The sequence below is a fragment of the Cibotium barometz genome, chromosome 13 (assembly GCF_041138505.1).
Source record: "Cibotium barometz isolate CiBa-2024 chromosome 13, ASM4113850v1, whole genome shotgun sequence".
Classification (NCBI taxonomy): domain Eukaryota; kingdom Viridiplantae; phylum Streptophyta; class Polypodiopsida; order Cyatheales; family Cibotiaceae; genus Cibotium; species Cibotium barometz.
Window position 1 is genome coordinate 55,087,235 of NC_141058.1, and position 19,327 is coordinate 55,106,561.

At 44.9% G+C, this 19,327-nt stretch overlaps 1 protein-coding gene across 1 annotated transcript in view; it reads right to left on the minus strand.

The window, feature by feature from the left end:
* The window catches only part of LOC147632864 (uncharacterized), a 29,252-nt gene extending 11,547 nt beyond the window's left edge, over positions 1–17,705 (minus strand). The window contains exons 1-3 of the mRNA XM_086807746.1: positions 17,375–17,705; positions 17,229–17,294; positions 17,111–17,144 (exon numbers count right to left, since the gene is read on the minus strand). Of these exons, the coding sequence (XP_086663872.1) occupies positions 17,111–17,144; positions 17,229–17,294; positions 17,375–17,478 (204 nt within the window). The 5' untranslated portion in view covers positions 17,479–17,705. The remainder of the gene's footprint in view (positions 1–17,110; positions 17,145–17,228; positions 17,295–17,374) is intronic.
* Positions 17,706–19,327: the final 1,622 nt, after the last annotated feature.

Below are 19,327 nucleotides of genomic sequence, written 5' to 3' on the forward strand. Positions count from 1 at the left end.
CGATAGAATTTCCAATAGACCCAACCTCATTCTCTGGCTTGACCATCGATCGCTAGATAGAGCTCGTCAAAGGCTGTTGGGCCTTCGACATTCGATATCAGCTTCCACCAACCATTCATTTCCCTTGTGCCTTCGAACTTCGATCTCAGGATGGATTTCTCCACTGTGTGGTTGATTTATGGTGCATGCTCTTTCCTACATCCTGACCAGCTACATTCTTTCCATTCCGAATGGAAATGCAGAATAGTGATCAAAGGAATATGAAATCCACAATTCTTCTCCAAAAACAATGAAAAAGCTCCGAAAGGGCATGGCTGGAGGTCTGCCTTGTGGGCTAGATCGGGCTGTTATGGACCCTGGATTCTGCCCTTTGTGCTCCAGCCCCCGTTCGGGAGCACAGCGCTTTGCCTTGGTGATGGACACTCCGCAACTGTCGTAGAAAGTGCTCGGGACACGATAAGATGGACGGTATAACCCATTTGTATTCCCATGGTATAGATCGCAGGAGAGGAATGTTCAGCTTCTTGAAATGGGCTCTGATAAATAGACGTCGTCCTGGATTACATTGGATATGCCACGTTCATATTCTGCTAGACATCCCACTCTCATACTGTCCGTATACGACCGTACACTAGTCGACCAGATTGTCAATCTTGACTGCTGGTTGAACAAAGTGGTGGTTGAACCCCGACCTTGCCTGCGATTATTCTGTAAGCTTTGGATCGTATGCCGGACTAGATCCCTTTGACACAGATCGCTTAATATGAAAAGGAACTCCTTGACAAAATCAAACCACACATACTTGAGGATATCAAGGAGTAAAAGCTATTGAGTGAAGAGGTATAGAAAAATCCGGCAACATTCTACTAAAGAATTGCCAATTCTCTATCATCAGTAACAACTGGTTAATTCTAGCTCAAGAGATGGGGAAGGAGGCCCCCTCACGTAATTACTAAGGAGACCCTCCCTTCCATGGGAGCGCCCGGCAGGGCGGGTGAGCGGATAACAGGAATCGAACGAGAGAGATCACCCATAGGTGGTTTGCCTCCTATAACAGATATTTCACGGATAGGTCTTTAGCAACCTCCACCAAGTTGCTTCATGCGGGGTAGGACCGAGAAAAAGGACTCCTCGGCCATTAACCCGCAACCCTCTTCCGCCCATCTATTTACTGCATAAATTTCCGTGCTAGAAATTCCGATTCGGAAATTAGCTGAGAGAGATCAATCGCGGGTAAATGGCCAACTCGTCATGCTCATGACCTAAAGACTACGGGTTCGAACCCTGCCCCCGCACTACATGCTGTCAGCAGTAAAAAAAGCAAACAAAGATTATCGTAAAATAATCCATGCTTAAGAATGGGAAACGTTCCCGTCTTGCAATTCGGTAGGAAAGCAATGAAAAAGCAAACGAAGATTATCGTATAATAATCCATGCTTAAGAATGGGAAGTAACCTCACGAGGTGAACCAGGAACAATTGGTGAGAATAGCACCCCTTTTCCGACGACGAAACAGGATCGTAACCAACTGCTTATCGGGGTGGGGTTCGGGACGGTCCCGACTGCATACTTATCGGTCTGGCTACATACTTATCGACACTGCCGAATGGCTTCTCGCATACTTATCTAGCATTGCAGGTGGTGGCTTAACCATCTTGTAAGGTGCAGATCATTTGGAGTAACCCGCTCTAGTCTTTAGCAATTAGCGCGACTTATCTAGTCTTTCAGAGTTCCGTCCGGATCGTACTACTTATCGGCGCGATTAACACTACTATCTAGTAGGTAAAGATCTCTTCTAGTGGCTTGCAGGTAGTGGCTAGTCCAAATCATTCATCTTATCTATTATCTAGTAGGTAAACCGGTTATCTATTATCTAGTAGGTAAAGTCAAAAGACGGTGGACCCAAGGGTTCCCGATGAAACCGATGGGGGTTTCAGTTGGTAGCAGAAGCTAGACAATTGCTAGCGGCAGATTGACGTGGCCGCAGTCATTCGACCTCCCCATGCTATCTAAGTGGAGGCACCTCACCTCACCCTTCCGCTGGGCTTCCGGGGACTGGACCAATGTGATCTCGCCTTGACGTTGGTCGTCCGGCTTATGGAGAAGAGACCAAGGCATTCTCCAACCAAGAGTCACACCAAAATGAAAATATTGCACCGCACTTGTGCCCGTTAGTTGACCGCGTTTCCAGCTAACGTTCCTTGTCATTGCGAACGACACCCTATTTGATCAGGGTATGAATAAATCCCCGTGTCTGCATGCTCGTTTGGGCACGAAGTGAATTCGTTAGCCGTAGACACCGATAGTTGGTTGAGTCCCGAAGTGCAGTCCCAAAGTGCAGTCCCAACTTAGTAGACATCGATAGTTGGTTGAGTCCCGAAGGGTTGGCAGATGAGTCCCCCCCGGGATTACCCCAAAGGGTCCGCAAAGCGTTAGCCTACTAAATACTTCGTACAGTTCTTCGAGGAGGAAATGAATCTATCCCTGCATCCCAACGTAGAATAAGAATCAATCGTTGAACGAGGTGAAAACCCTTCGTTCAATTAGCTCAAGTAGTGGGGGCAATTAGCTCAGTCGGTAGAGTGTTTGCACCGAGAGAGTCAGCGGTTCAAGTCCGTTATTGCCCAGGACTGTAAACCCGGTTATTAGGACGCCTTAGTTTCTATCAATATAAAATAGAATGATCAATTACCATGCTTAACCCTTTTGGTCGGAGGGGCCAAAAAGAAGGGGGGATTCATTAAGCCCCCATCCCTGTGGTACAACCTATTTGTTCTCTGAAGACGTTGCGTGCAATTTACAAAGACCTGTAGGCTTGGCACACTTTCCTGTTGATTATTGATGGCTCTAGGCTCATGATCCTATCGGGAAAAGGATGGATGTCTGAGCGGTTTAAAGAGTCAGTCTTGAAAACCGAAGTATTCGGAAAAGTATCGGGTTATGGTACGTGCTGTAATTTTGGTTATATGATATACTTACTACTGGATATCTATTTTGGAATGTCAGACGTAATGAGGTAATGGCCATTGTTGACTCACGATGGACTTTCATGTGTCGTCCCATTCATGGGATTGCAGCATTACTCCATCCGATATTCAACAAGGTCGAGCTCCAAACAGACACACAACTCAATTTGCTCAAGGATGCTTGTGGCTCAAGTGCTTAGCTATGATGACATGGTGACCTTTGATAAGGAGTTGGTCGTCTACCACAATCAGGTGGGAGTTGCCTTTTCCGAGTTGAGTACCTCAGCAGTTCAAAAGTAGGCGAAACCACTTACGTGGTGGGACATCCATGGATACCAAGCCAAAACTTTCCAAAAAGTGGCCTTTAGATTGCTATCTCAAGTTTGTAACTTTGAAGTTCTTAGTTTGTACAATGTGTAATCTTGTCTTTTGACATTTTCCAGTGCTGTGGGGCATGTGCAGAGTTGCTCTCCTGGTGCATGCGAACGAAATTGGAGTGCATACTCTCTTGTGCACACCAAGATCCGTAATCGCTTGAGTACTCAGTAGTTAGAGAGGTTCCGTCTTTTGCGCACACTCAAGACAGCCACCGATGTGAAGGAGGTAAATTACTTGCCAACTCGAAATGTTTATTATTAAAACTTCATTATGTGTAACCACATAAGCATTGAGTCCTAATGAATACTCATGAGCATTGAGCATTGAGCATTGAGTATTGACTCTTGATATGTGTTATGCGCCATGTCACATGTGGCAAGTGGATCCCTTTATCTTCAATAGGCTCCTCGCTCATACTAGTGATACAGAGGCTCAGCTTTAGGAGGACCGGTTGCATGACGAGTAGGAGGAGACATATCGAGAGCTCCACAGAGAGCTTGAGAGCATAGATCGCAGGGTTACACGTGCTCGATCACAAGCTATGAGTATTGTAGATGTTGATGCTCTACTAGCAGTCATGGTGGTCGGGGCCGTCGTGGTGGGCGAGGCCGTGCTTAGCTAGCTCAGCAGCGCGAGTCTCTTGCACATGATGATGATGATGATGGTTCTTTAGATGAGGGGCCCATAGATACGAGTGACGCCATTCCTACAGTGCCGGTGGTCAGAGAGCCTAACTATGACTTGAATGGCAACATGTTGACGGATGGAAATATTTCTTCAAAGTCATCATCTGGCTTAGATGAGTAGCTAGCTGCTATTATAGTTTATAGTTACTAGTTTTTTTTGTTTTGGTGACTAGTTTAGACTTTGCTTTGTTTGTCAAGCCCAGCCTCCAAGTTTGAGGGGCCTAGCCTCTAAGAAACACAATTGAGATCATATTCTCTGTAGTATCATGTATGACATATGTCTACAGTCTTCTTGTTTCGGATTTATCCATGATCCATCTCACTTTCATCTATGTTCATTGTTTAATTATTTTATTTGATGTTTGCATTTGCCATTGTCACTTGTGACTTGTAAGTTGCAAGCTGTGTAAAATTGAAATTAAAGGTTGTATAGTATTAGTGAGTGCTTTAATGTTCATTGATGAATCTTCAAACTCCATATTTTAAAATTTTATAAGTAAACTATAAATTTTGTATATGTGTATATATATATATATATATATATATATATATATATATATATATATATATATATATATATATATATATATATGTGTGTGTGTGTGTGTGTGTGTGTGTGTGTGTGTGTGTATGTATGTATGTATGTATGTATGTACACACACATATATACATGTATATATGTATATATACACATATATATATATACATGTATATGTATGTATATATATATATATGTGTGTGTGTGTGTGTGTGTACATATGTATACATGTGTATATATACATATGTACATATGTATATATGTACATATGTATATATATACATATATATACATATGTATATGTGTATATATACATATATACATATATACATGTATATATGTATATATACATATATACATACATACATACATATACACATATACATATATATATGTATATATATGTACATATATATACATATATATATATACACATATACATATATATATGTATATATATGTACATATATATACATATATATATATATATATATATGTACATATGTACATATGTACATATATATATATATGTGTGTATATACACATATATATAAAATATGTATATATATACATATTTTATATATACACATATATATATGTGTATATACACACACATATATATATATATGTGTATATATACATATATATACATATATACATATATACATATGTATATATACACATATACATATATATATGTATATATGTATATATATGTATATGTATATATGTACATATGTACATACATATATATACATATATATACATATATATACATATATATGTATATATATACATATGTATATGATATGTGTATATATACATATATATACATATATATACATATATACATATACATATAGATATGTATATGTGTATATATACATATGTATATATGTATATATGTACATATGTATATATGTGATCTGAAAACACAAGAGCAAGTGCACTGCAGAAAAACACAGTAATAGAGAGGGGGAGAGAGAGAGAGAGAGAGAGAGAGAGAGAGAGGCGTGTAACTCTACTATATACACAAGAAATCCCGAATACCCGAATACAATGTGTGTGGGGGATAGGGGCCATTTTATATGGCCCCTATGTGTTAGAAGTCATCTCCTGTCTAGTTTTATGCACCAGGGCCTTTGTTGTGGGTGTGCGCTCCCTTATGAGGTGTTTTATCATTTTTCCCCACTCTCCGCATTTTTCCCATTTTTTTGTGGCTTGGGAGGCAGCCCTGAGTTGGCAGGAGGATCCATTTGCTGGCCGACTACATCAGGATGTGTGTACTGGAGCTGGCCGACTGTACTTGACCAGTCGTGGACCCTCAATGCTGGCCGACTGGTTGCATGCTGCTGGCCGACTTGATGCAGTCGTGGAGTGCCTTTTTCAGCACGCCGACTGCTCATATGGGGGCATATAAATAGGCCCCCAGCCCCCTTGCCACTAGTGTATCATACCCGGGATCTTCTTGTGTATATAGAGCAGAGTTACACGCCTACTTCTCTCTCTCTCTCTCTTGTGCTGTATTTTTCTGCATGCGTTTTTGCTCTTGTGTTCCCAGATCTGGTCATCATCTCCGTTGCGTATTCTGACATGGTATCAAAGCCTAGGCTCTAGATAGTTCTTGGGATTTGTGTGAGCAAGAGGGGGACTGTTATGTGGCTGATTGGTGGACTGTTTTGGACTGTTCGGAAAGAGGAGAAGCAAGAGTACGGCGGGCTGATTTGCTGGACAGCCACTTGCAGGTTTTAGTTCTTCTTTGTTCCCACCCACCCACCCACCCTATTCAGAGTACATCCCCGCCATGGCAGATCCATTTGAGATGGCCGAGAGGCATGTGAAGATCCCGACACTCCCCACGTTCCCGGTGGACCGTCAGTTGGACGGGAGCAACTACGGCATATGGAAGGTTATGTGGAATCTGTTATGGAGTCTTACGACCTCGCTGATTTCGTCGTTGTTGGGGTTCCACGGCCGAAAGTAGAGGAAGGGGAGTTACCGTCAACCCGAAAGGACCGGGAGGCTCAGACACAGATGTGGGATCGTGTCAACGCCAGGGTCCGTTCGTTTATCTTTCTCAACTGCACACCGCAGGTAAAGCATATGACGCTGGCCAGAGGTATATAGCAGCATTTGGCCTCTCTTTACAACAGGGTCTCGCCCATGAAGAGGATTTCCTTGGAAGTACAGATGCGGGTTATGAACCCTGCAAAGTCGTCAACGATGCGGGAGCATATTAACAAGCTGCAGGCTCTTCAGCAGGAAGTTCTTCAGGCTGGGAAGGAGATATCGTCAGAAGACATGGCCATCACGTTGCTGTCACATTTGCCCTCTTCGTACTCAGCATTTTACTCATCTTTGATTACCAGTGGCAGGCTCAGCACCATCATGTGGGAGGAGCTTGTGCCCATGGTCCTGGACTAGGAGGAACAATTCACGAACCCTCCTCAGGGTGGAGGTTCGGAAGCCTTAACTGGCCAACGGTCGAAAGGCCGTAACACGGGCAAAGGGAAGGCTTCATCGGAGAAGTCTTCTAAGAAGAAGTCCGACGCTGACCGCGAGAAACTAAAGGCAGAGAGGACCTGTAATGATTGTGACGAGAAAGGCCACTATTGGAGGCAGTGTCCCAAGCGGAAGACCGAGAAGGGTGAAGATTCCTCAGCAGCAATCATGAAGACTCCGGCTTTTGTGCACCTAGAGGTGGTGGACACCGATGTTTCATTTTCTTCAGGCAGGGAGGAGATTGGAGGATTCTCCGCAGCGGATACTCGGGAGTGGATTCTCGATAGTGGTGCTTCCAGGCACATGACTCCTTCCCGTTCCAGTTTACAGGATCTCTACAGGTGTTCTGGTCACATTCTTACTGGGGATACGTCCACTATCCCAGTTCACAGTGAGGGCAGGATGGAGATAGTTCCCAATGGCAGAGGGGGGAAGCATTCCTCCCAGGTGTTGTATGTTCCGGTACTTGGTTTTCATCTGTTGTCAGTGCATCAGGTTTGCAAGACTGGCGTACGCGTGGAGTTTGATGAGTATTTTGTTGCTCTCCGGGACAAAGCAACAGGCCAGGTGGTTTGGGAAGGCGGAGTGGAGAATGGAGTTTACAAGCTTTCAGCACTCTCTCCCCCAAGTCCTCAGGGTTGTGATGAGTGGCAGTCTGGTAATGGCCACTTAAGTGTGGATACGCTGCAGGTGCAGGCTTTCCGAGACCAGATGGTGGATAGCTTACCAGTAGATGGCAACAGTTGGCAGGAACTCTCCAGTACTGATGTTGGTGGTTCTTGTGTTCGTGAGTCAGAGGAAACTGAAAAGGTCACTTATGCTCTGATGTCTCGTCGTGTTCGGGACAAAGAACCTCCAATAGATGAGGATGTTCTTTCCACGGGGACCTTTCGGAAAGCCAGGCAGGTGGCAGGTGATTACTTGCAGAAGGAGGTGGTTTCTCCAGGCTTTGTGGTTCCGGATTCAAAGGGGGTGGTTGACAGGTTTCAGAAGGCCTTGCGTGGTCTTCAGCAGGTTTCCAGGACTTGTTTTTGCACCGTAACAGGTGTTGATCCTTGTGAGCAGTGTGATGCCTCTTTGACTCAGAAGCAGAATGGTTCATTGATCTAGTTGATGGACACCAGATTGGACGGGAGCTTCCTGATGAGGCAGTTGAGCTCATGGTTGCGGATGACTCTTTGGGAGGCAGGATTGCGTTTCCTGTGGTTTCTGCGGCATGCAAAGGATCATGGACTCTTGTACACAGGAGGGGGATTGTTGGATGGAGTCCGACTCCACGGTTGGAGTGACTCAGTTTGGGGAGGAGATCTACTTCAGGCCCAGGAGCAGTAAGAGGCGGTCATCTTTTGCCTTGGCAAAGTACCGGGCTGCTTGTGATGCTGCTTATGAGGTGGTGAGGATGCAGAGGTTGCATTGCAGGTTTGGGCTTCCACTGGAGGAACCCATGGTCATCCAGAGGCACTTTGTTCGTGAACAGATCGTTGCTGATGACATCTTGCTAGAGTTCTCTTCGACTGAGGACAGTACGGTGGACCTCTTCACGAAGTCGCTCTCTCAGGATTTGCTCAGGCGGCACCCCAGCTCCCTGTGGTTGGTTTCACAGCCAGGAGCTGAGAGGGGGTGTTAGAAGTCATCTCCTGTCTAGTTTTATACACCAGGGCCTTTGTTGTGGGTGTGCCCGCCCTTATGAGGTGTTTTATCATTTTTCCCCACTCTGCGCATTTTTCCCTTATTTTTTCCATTTTTTCTGTGGCTTGGGAGGAGCCTGGAGTTGGCAGGAGGATCCATTTGCTGGCCGACTACATCAGGATGTGTGTACTGGAGCTGGCCGACTGTACTTGACCAGTCGTGGACCCTCAATGCTGGCCGACTGGTTGCATGCTGCTGGCCGACTTGATGCAGTCGTGGAGTGCCTTTTTCAGCAGGCCGACTGCTCATATGGGGGCATATAAATAGGCCCCCAGCCCCCTTGCCACTAGTGTATCATACCCGGGATCTTCTTGTCTATATAGAGCAGAGTTACACGCCTACTTCTCTCTCTCTCTCTTGTGCTGTATTTTTCTGCATGCGTTTTTGCTCTTGTGTTCCCAGATCTGGTCATCATCTCCGTTGCGTATTCTGACACTATGATCCAATCGGCAAGTAGAAAACCAGCCGACATCCCTCTGTAGGTCACCCGACTGCTACAACATCAGTCGGCCAGCTACCGAGAGGGGCGGGGAGCAGCAGAAGCAGTCGGCCACCACACCTGGATCAGCCAAGAGCCACAGGACAGCCTCGGACACCAGGATAAAATGGGGAAAAAATAGGGAAAATATGGAGAGTGGGGAAAAATGAGAAAACACCTAAATCGGGCGGGCACACCCACTACAGAGACCCTGGTGTAAATATACAAACAGGAGATGACTGCTAACATGCCATCCCCTTGGACTTTGTGGAACACCACCAACAAACCTCCTGGGAGTTCTTCCCTGTCTTGTGTTCCTTGCCTTGGGCCTCGTACTTGTGCACTTTCCTCCTATACCTTGGACTTGTATACCTTCATCTGGGACTGAATCAGTGTTTAGCCTTGCTGAGCCTGATTCTCTGATACCAATGTTACATGCGAAAGCTCTGGGAGTCTTCTTTCAACCCTGAACACATCCTGGAACATGCTGATGCAAAAACGCAAGCAAAAGAGAGAGAGAGAGAGAGACCTGAGAATTCAGCATATCATATAGTACAAAAAGGATGTACAAATCCCACAGCCATGTAGTAAATTCCTAAACTAATCCTAGTTCTATGACTCAGCCCAAACCAGGACTGAATAGTCAAAACAATGAGCTATGGGTGCCTTGTATAGGCCTTGGACCACTTTCTGGCCTGGCCGACCTGCTGTCGGCCTGGTCCATGGATAATAAATCCATAAAAGTTGCAACTGACAGAAGCATCTCCTCCATATGTTGGCCGACAACCTCCTGACTCCTCCAAAAAAGTGTTCCCTGCTTTTACAAGCTGCACCAGCTCCACAATCAGGTTCTATCTGGTTCTTTTCTCTTGTTCCCTCCTTAGGACTAGCTCTGAGATCAGCTAGTGCATGTCTTGCACATGACACATTCCCCCCATCCACAACCATGCCTGGAACATTCACAAGATAGGAATGCCCCGTTTTCATAGCCGGAGAGTGGTCATTTTGGAGGAGCTTCAGCAAGCCGTCGTTGGACATTCTGTTCCTACAGGAGCACCACCTTTCTGTAGACGTACCCATAGAAGCGGGAAAGTCTTGCCAGGCCATAGCCACACTTTTGGTTTTGAGGGAAACCGGGGGGTGTTTGCATAGTAGTCAATGAAGCAGTGGATACCATCAATTTTCGACTCCAGCACCATTATTTAGGGGAGAGCTCAATGGGTGATTATCAAGATTGGGGAGGACCGGGTGGGCCTCCTTAATATTTATGCCCCCAACGGATTTCTCGATATAGGTACAACAGGAGCTACCCTAGGCAGATTATTGGTGCATGGGAGAGGATTCAACACGCTTAGGATTTTCAACCAAAAGACCAAAAATTATAGCAAGTATAAGAGCGTTTTTGCTGAATTTCAGACATTGGGAGTGTGTAGGGGAGTGAATACCACCTCGAAACACTCTCGGAAGCTTGGAAAACACACTAGCAAGCTTGGATAAGGAGTTGGGAAGGAGAAAGTGCAGGAAATACAGCCAAAGAGGCTCATGAAGGGGGGGCGCCTACTTCTAGAGAGACAGGGAAGAGAAATGATGAGATGTCCACCCTGGGTGTCAGGCGGAGAGGACAAGTGACTTGTGGAGCAAGCTTGAATGGACACATGGTTGGTACAAAGGGGATAAGGTCTGGGCGGTGGGCATTTAGTTTTGTCCACCTCGGGACATCAGTGTGCGAATACAAGGCTAGTCATAATTTATAAGTGAGTTTCGCCCAAAACTTAATGAAGTGTGTCCACACTCACTTACCACCTATCTATCGCATGCCACATAACCATTAAACCATGTTATAAGACAGTTTCACACTCACCGTTCATGGGCGGGCGTCCCCTTACCCGAAACTACACATTGGTCAGGCAAGCATGAAAACAACATGCAAATTCAATTGCAGGCAAGCACATAAAGATGCTATGCAATGCAACATTGGTATGGACAATCCCCCGTACATGAGACTATATCAAAGTAGACGTGTTCCAGGCAAGTTCACGAGGGTACCAGACCCAATGGAACACCAATCCTCCACGCATTTTCGGGCATGTACTCACACGCACAAGTCTAAGCGAAAAGCCAAGTCCGCAGTATCACATGAGTGGCATCAATCCCCAACATATGCAACTGCCATGGACGCCAGTCCAATGTGCATACATAATGAGAAAGCACGGGTGGACCAACTAGGTGGCCAAATGGTGACACCCCTCCTATATCCATGCCCGCAACATGTATTGGGTTAGAGTAATGAGTTCACAGAGTCATCACAAAAGGATGTTACATCACGGCAGAATGACTATGTTGAGTCCTCCTTGCTTGGGATGGAAAATATGCAGGATGCACTTGGTATGGATACACACATGTTGCCATCTTATAAGGCCTTGCAAGATGTGCAGCAAGAATTAGGTCACAGTGTCCCACAGGGCACCCATGCATTGCACACGTATGCAGAGACTATGCAGAGTCCAAGACAAAGTGAACATGCTGACATTGGACTCTGCTCCAAGGATTACCCCCTTCTACAGCATTACAAGAGGCAGGTCTAGACTCCGGCCAAGCGTTTGCTTAGGTCCGGATTCAAAACCCTCTCTTTACCCCCATGAGGATTATCTCATGGAATGTGCAGGGTCTAGGGAGGCTTCCCACGCGTAGTAAGAAGTGCCTTGTTAAGGATCAGCTCCCGCCCTGCCATTACAAGTGGACCTATGGATGTGTTGCTTTTGCAAGAGCACAAATTGGATATGTTTCAGTGTGGTAAAATTGGTAAGATACTCTCTTTGGACACACTTTTTGGTATGGTGCACAAGGGACCAAAGGTGGCGTATGCATCTCAGTGCCAACATCACTTTTGCCTCATGTTATTGGCCGTGGTGTTATCATACTTGCTAGGGTACAGTGCATTATGGTAATGCAGGAGGGACTGAAGGATTATGGTAATGCAAGAGGGACTGAAGCTGGGTATCTTGAATATCTATGTGCCTAATGTACGAGGACAGAGGGGTGGCCCTCTGGGGCACCATCACAAATCTACTACCCTTGTCTGATCATTGGAATGTTGTAGGAGACTTCAATATGGTTGAGCAGCCATTGGACAAAAAAGGTGGTCGTGAGGGTAGAACACACCACTTGGAGAGAGCCTCCTAGGAGAGATTTATACTTTCCTTCTATGGCAGGGATTGCTGAACGGAGGATGATTTCCTAAGGAGGCCTAATTCCTTATCTTACTCATGGCATAACCGTAGAAGCGGGATGGATGCATCTTTGCACGGTTGGACACATATTGTGGATGAGGGGGGCCTGGATAGAGAAGGCTCTATTGCCATCTTGCCAGGTACTACCAAATCAGATCATTGCCCAGTTGTCTTGTGCCTCAAGGAACTTGGGAGCCAGAAGGGTGTACCACGCGCCTACATCCCAGACTCTCTCTATTAGGATGCAAAGACCTTCCTCGAGGTTAGAGAGATTTGGATGCTTTGTGATCATCTTGACCCACGCGAGAGGCTTGTTTTGGCCCTGGAGAGGACTAGCCAGCACTATCATTCTGTTGCTTTGGCCAAGAAAGAAGAGGCTCTAGACAAGGAGTGAACTATCAGACACAGGTTGGCTGCACTTCAAAGGGAACACAAGAAGCATCCTGTGTCCTCTTGGATCCCAAACCTTTTGTCCAATGTTAGAGCTGAGTTACAAGTGGCCATGGATAGACGGGCTGAGTTTGCATTTCATGCTAATCAAGCATTTCGGACATAGATGGGTGATAGATGCAACAAACTGTTTTTCTTAGCACATGGACCTATGCACAATAGGGACAGTTTGAGATGCTTACACGCTTCTCAGGGAGAATTTCATACTAATCCAAATAAGGTGAGGAGTATTGCCTCATATTTTTATGACACCTTCCTCTCTACAGAGGCCCACTGTTTGGACAGAGATGCTGCACAACAAGTAGTTTGGGAGAGCATGCCCAGGCTTATTACAGATGATATATGTGCCTCTTTGGATGCCCCCTTTTCGAAGGATGAGCTGAGACATGCTTTGCATGCCCTCTCGAAAGGCAAATGCCCATGGGATGATGGCCTCTCTCCATCCTTCTTGCAGTTTTGGGATTACATTGGTGATGATGTTACTACTGCTCTGCAAGAGAGGTGGTGTAATGGTATGATGCCCCTTTTATCACGGAGGGTCTCATCCACCTTGTCCCAAAAGGTGGGGATAAGACCAATATTAGACAATGGAGGCCCATTACATTGCTTGGTTCTGCTTACAAAATCTTAATGAAGGCAGTTAGCATGAGGCTTCAGCCTGTTCTTCAGAAAGTTATTCGTGATACACAGAATGGTTTCCTCCAAGGAAGGAGTATTTTTTATAACATCTTTTCATTCTCGGAAGCTGTGGAGTGGGCTAAATCTAGCCAACAACCCTTGCTATTCTTTTGCTAGACTATGAAAAAACTTATGACAAAGTGGATTGGGACTCTTCGAAGGTACAATGGCACAGATGAGTTTCTCCCAAAAGTGGATCAGAAGGGTCTCGTGTATGTATAGGGAGGCCCACAGCATGGTTTAAGCCTACAAGGGGCATGGTGAGCGCTTTGAGATCTCGCGCTCCATGAGGCAAGGATGCCCCTTAGCTCCACTACCTTTTAGTAGTGGAGGCTATGAGCAGGTTTCTCAGAGTTACCCTAGGGGTCTCGGGCCTCAGGCTACCTCTTCGCGCACACAGAGGAGGAGTTACTAGACTCTACGTTAGCAAATGATACTGCTATGTTTTTGGAGGCTTCGAAGGCTTGCCTCTGTGCTTTCCGCACTGCTTTCGAGATGTTTTGTTTGGCAGCAAGTGCCTCCATTACTTGGCACAAGTCAGTGGGATTTTGGATTAGTGACTCTCCACGAACAGATTGGGGTTTGGATGTGGGGTTATGCACTACCAGATATTGGAAGGGCCTCATCACTTATGGTTTGGGGTATTCTCAGGAACAGGGGTACCTATTCAAGTCATGTGCCTCCCAACTTTGGGTGAGGATGATGTACCGGTCTTCTACTCCATTCAGGATAGATGGCTCTTGGAGAGAAATCTTGAGCAAGATATCACCGAGGATCTGGTGGTCCGGCTCGTGAGAGTGGTGGGCACGGCAGGAAAGCACATCTATATTGATCCATCTCAAGGGTGATTACGGACTCTTGGAGCCTCTGGTTATATGATGGGTGTCCTATTAGATACTTGCCCTGGGACCCCGCTGAGTGGGAGTGGAGGGATGCCTTTAACCCCATGAAAAGCATGTCCTTCTTTAGTTACACTATGCGAAATGCCAGACACTTGGGTTCTGGGACAAATCCAGAGAGTCCCTACTTCTAGACCGCATTAGGAGGCTTATGGGATCACCCTTGACATTCAAGGAGTTTTTTGGTGGCGGTTGTGGCACTCGTACAGGAAACGAAGATTTCCTCTTTTATTTGGATTTCTCTACATGGTGGACTTGCCACCAACCATTGATCTTGACTACAATAGCACACCTTTTTGGAAGGATGAGGAGAGATGCCTACATTTGTTTTGGTGGTGTTGTTTGGTTGACATAGTAGGGCCCGCAAATCAGGTTTGAAGGGAAGGACAAAGATATGATCATGCGGGTTACCCAAGAAGTGGGTCAACGGTGTCTTCTTCAAGACATGCCAGAGTCAAGCTACGTACCTCCAGCACAAAAGTTGAAAACTACATGTAAGATTATTGCTAGCATCACAACGTGGCACATCTAGAAGGCTAGATGCACTGAGGCCTTGGAGGGCACTTTGGTTTAAGATACCAAGTGATTTGCGGGATCTGGTGTGATATTATCCACACACTCATGGCCACTTGGGCCAAGATTCACGGATCTTTGAGGGCCACAAAGATAAAACGTGGCCAATTTATGAGAAAATGGGATCATGGCATTTTTTTCACTCAATCTCATACGGGGCCTTGCAGGCACCACAAGGCACCCGATTGGTTGAGATTTCCCCATTGGTTGGTCTGAAATCTCCCTTTTTGTTTAAAAAAATTATACTTAATAGAAGTCTCTTTTCCGGGGTGTACGTGCAACTAAATGTGTCCATCGTCCATAGTGTAACTTTTTGGTAATGTTGAATTGTTGGCCTTGTAACTTTTTATAGTGAAGCTATGTAAACCCTTCTAAAGGTTTTTGCAAATGATGGTGGTATGCCTTTTTGAAATGAAACTATGAAGCTTGGCCATTGAGAGGCCTTTATAAATGATCACTTAGTCATGTGCAAGCAGCTCAATCCTATGTACAATCTCTAAACTAATATATAACTGCGTATTTTGTAAGTTTTTTGTGAGCTTAACACATGATGCATATAATCATTCATAAAAAATGGGGCAACGGCCCACAGGCAAGGCCAATTGTGAATGTAGCGATGTACACAATGGTATACTTTATTATGGCAAATTGGATACTTAGAATACAAGAAAGCACATGGGTGATACTCCTAGCTACATGTGCATCATGCATTTATAACCTTTAGTAAATCTAGAAAAAGCTATAAGGACTCTCTGTAAATTCAAGTAATCTTGAGGAATTGGTAATATATATCTTAAAAGGCGGTCGGCCCATCATTCCGGCTCCTGGTATGGTGCACATTTTATTTGGTGTGACTAGTGTTTAATCTTGTTTACTGTTAACTGATTCCTTAACCCGTTACACCAATTGCTTGTATGAATGTAAGGAGTGATTGTAGGGCTGTAAATCCCTGACAGTTGATGTATAGGGCTTAATGCTGGCCCTGCTGTGTAGCCTCTGCTGGACAGCATTGATGGCGTGTGTTTTCTCGCACACAAGAAGTAGAGCTGTGTTTTGCTTTTAACGCTGATTTGGGACTGGTCTTGACCTCTGGCTGTTTGCATTTGTGGCTGAGAACTGCATCCAACAGTGGTATTCAGCCTGTGTATGCAAATGATGGTCAGATAACTGCTATGAAATGAAGCGCATGTATATATTATATAGGGTTCTGGCTGCTGGGCCGACTGGAGATAACAGATCAACCAGTCCCTGTAGGGTTGGTCGTGGGGAGAAGATGTACAAAAATGCTTTTGTACCAAGTGCCCTTGAGATTTGATCCTTGTCCTCAACTACGGGCACCCTTTACCCATGGCCCCCAAGTGTGGTGACCAAAAAGGCTGTCTCAAACCCATTAACTGCATATCCTCCACAAGGATTCACACACACCGGGGTGACACATTTGACCCAAACTTATTGACGAGCACCCAACCAGTGGCCTAATAAGTGCCCAGGACAACTAGTCCTGTGTGTGAGGGGCATCACACTGATGTGTGCAGGATGTGCACAACGCTGACTATCCCTAGGCAGTACACTGATGACTCATCCCCGTACAAGGGCTCCCGGCTCACAATGAATATGCCAGGCGTCCGGCCTGGCTTGACTCATCCCCGTACAAGTGTGTGCATGAGGGGCATCACACTGATGTGTGCAGGATGTGCACAACGCTGACTATCCCTAGGCAGTACAATGATGACTCATCCCCGTAACATTGGCCTTGCATCTTCACACTCACGAATTCTGGGATTTTTCATCTACATTTTGTACAAATCTCCACTTGGAAGTGGCACCAACCTACATGTCCATTGAGTCTACTTTTTTCCTATAGAGGTGTTACATGTATTGATTCAGATCATTCATCACATTTGTGCAATCTTCGTCATGTAAACTTTTGCCATTGTCTAACACAAACACATTAAGAAACTGAATAAATATCAAATTAAAAAAAGCATATGCATACACGCATTCCAATAGTACACATAATGTATAGCAAAGTGGGGAGTCTACCTTCTCTTCTCGCAAATCGAGCTCCGGCACGCACCTAAATCATTAGCAAATTATGATCAAGCCTGCAGGGTAGTTCTAAACACAATCCTCTTAAACAGAAAGTTGCCAAGGAACTTACCTTTCAGTCAGGAATCCGAGCGTTTTACGCCTCTTAGCGTTCTCCGGCCATCTCTCAAGGATATACCTGTGTATGTATCGATTGGAGGAAAGTTTAGAACCGGGAGGATAGTGTAGAGCTGAGACTCTGTGCTGGAGAAAACGCACCTCCTTTTCTGGCAGTACATTTCTTCCTGGTAATCAATAGTCCTCATAAGCCTGATGGCCATCTCAGTGTCGCTCTCGGGCTTCTGAATAGTATACCCCTCCATAGCGAGGGTGCTACCAACCTTTCTCGTAATGAATTTGACTGTGTTGCTATCATCAGACAGGCCCTTTACAGACTAATCTGGGTGCCCAAATCCTAGGCATGAGAAAAGTTGGGATGGGCGCCCTTTTCCCACACACGCTGGGCGGTGCCTAATTTATGGCTCAACTCTTCTCTTCTTCCTAAAAAGTGATGGCGAGAAGTCTTGCAAAGATGGCGGAGTCCTACTGCATGTGGTTAGCCGGATGCCTGACAAATATGCACCCAAAATATATATTTTTTCTCTATTTATTAATTCAGTGCTGGGCAGTTTGCTAAGGTTTAATCAATGGGCCAACAACATTGTTGTTAGTACTTACTAGTTACTACTACCTAAGGTGCCACAAAGTCCCCCTTTTGGAAAGCATAGGTTTTGAAAACACAACCAATATACACCCAAAATATGTGCGTTGAAGCTTCATCTTCACATGGCCGATTTCTGCTCGTGTACATGCAAAAGTATATTGTATTTGATTTTTTTTTAATATGATAGTTTTTGTTAAATTGAATTTCTCCATTTTTTTAACATCTTTGACGCTCACACGGTTGTGAAAGTGCTAGCTTTTAAAATTTTTTGAGAAATTGTCAAATTGAAAATTGTACAAGGATTAATATTTATTAGCTTTAAATAAAAATTTGAGAAATTGTCGAATTGAAAATTGTACAAGGATTAATAAATAAATATTAAAATTTATCCTAAACTAAGGTTACAAACCTTAATATGCCTATGTTTTTTACCATAAATTAAATTCAAGCACCCACGAAAAAATTAATTAATATGCCTTACTTGATTTTTTACCAAAAATCAAATAAGGCACCACAACGTTTTGTTCTTATTAATTTATTAAATCAATCTATTTTTTGACTTTGCGGTAACGGTGATGGACAAAGGGTTCGTACGTGCATGTTACTACACGTGTGCAAACATGATGCTGGTTTTCTTTTTTATTTCTTTCCTTGCAGTTCGACGACTACATGCCCATGTGTGGGTTGCTGTTCGTTTTGCTCCTTGTTGATCACCGGCTACGCTAGCTTGCAACTTGCTAGGATGGTGGTGGTGCTTCGTGTCGGTTGGCGCTACGTATATGTCATTGTGGATGGGACTTGTACTTGCTAGGCTCTCCGGGTTTAGTCTATGCTGCTGTTCTCGAAGGTGAAGGCTCTAGACTCCTATGTTTCCTTTTTGGTTGTGTCAAGGTCACGACTCGTCTGTTTCCTATTTGGTGGTCTCATGCCGAGATGCTAAAGAAGGCGTACTGTGATGCATGTGCCTTATTTGAGGCTTCTCATTTTTTATGTGCATGGCCTTTGCTGTTGTGGCGCTCTCTATTCTAGAAGCATGGATCATGTGGTTGCGCCTACATGCAGCATGTTGCATCTACACTTGGTTGTGTTAGCTTGTTGGCGTTCTCGAAACTGCCCAGCGGTTTATAAATGTCCTATTCGTCCTTCTGGCTATGTCTTTCACGATGCCATGTAGAAGGTTTTCTTTGCGTGACATCACCAACTCTACTCCTATTGGTGCGTCCACCTCTCTTGTTTGCGATAAAGCATAGGGAACTATCAGTACTGTACCTAGGAGAACGTGTGTGGACTCTGCTCAAGCAAGAGTTGTTACTCCTCTTGTAGGGTCTCCGCCTGTGCATAATCTCATAGCGGTTAAAAGAGCTGCAAGATCTCAAGGTAATAATTATGTGTGTGTGTGTGTGTGTGTGTGTGTGTGTGTGTGTGTGTGTGTGTGTGTGTGTGATCTATGTGCTTTCTGTTCCTTCTGCTACTAGAAAGAGCTATTGAGAGAAAAAACAGTTTGTCAG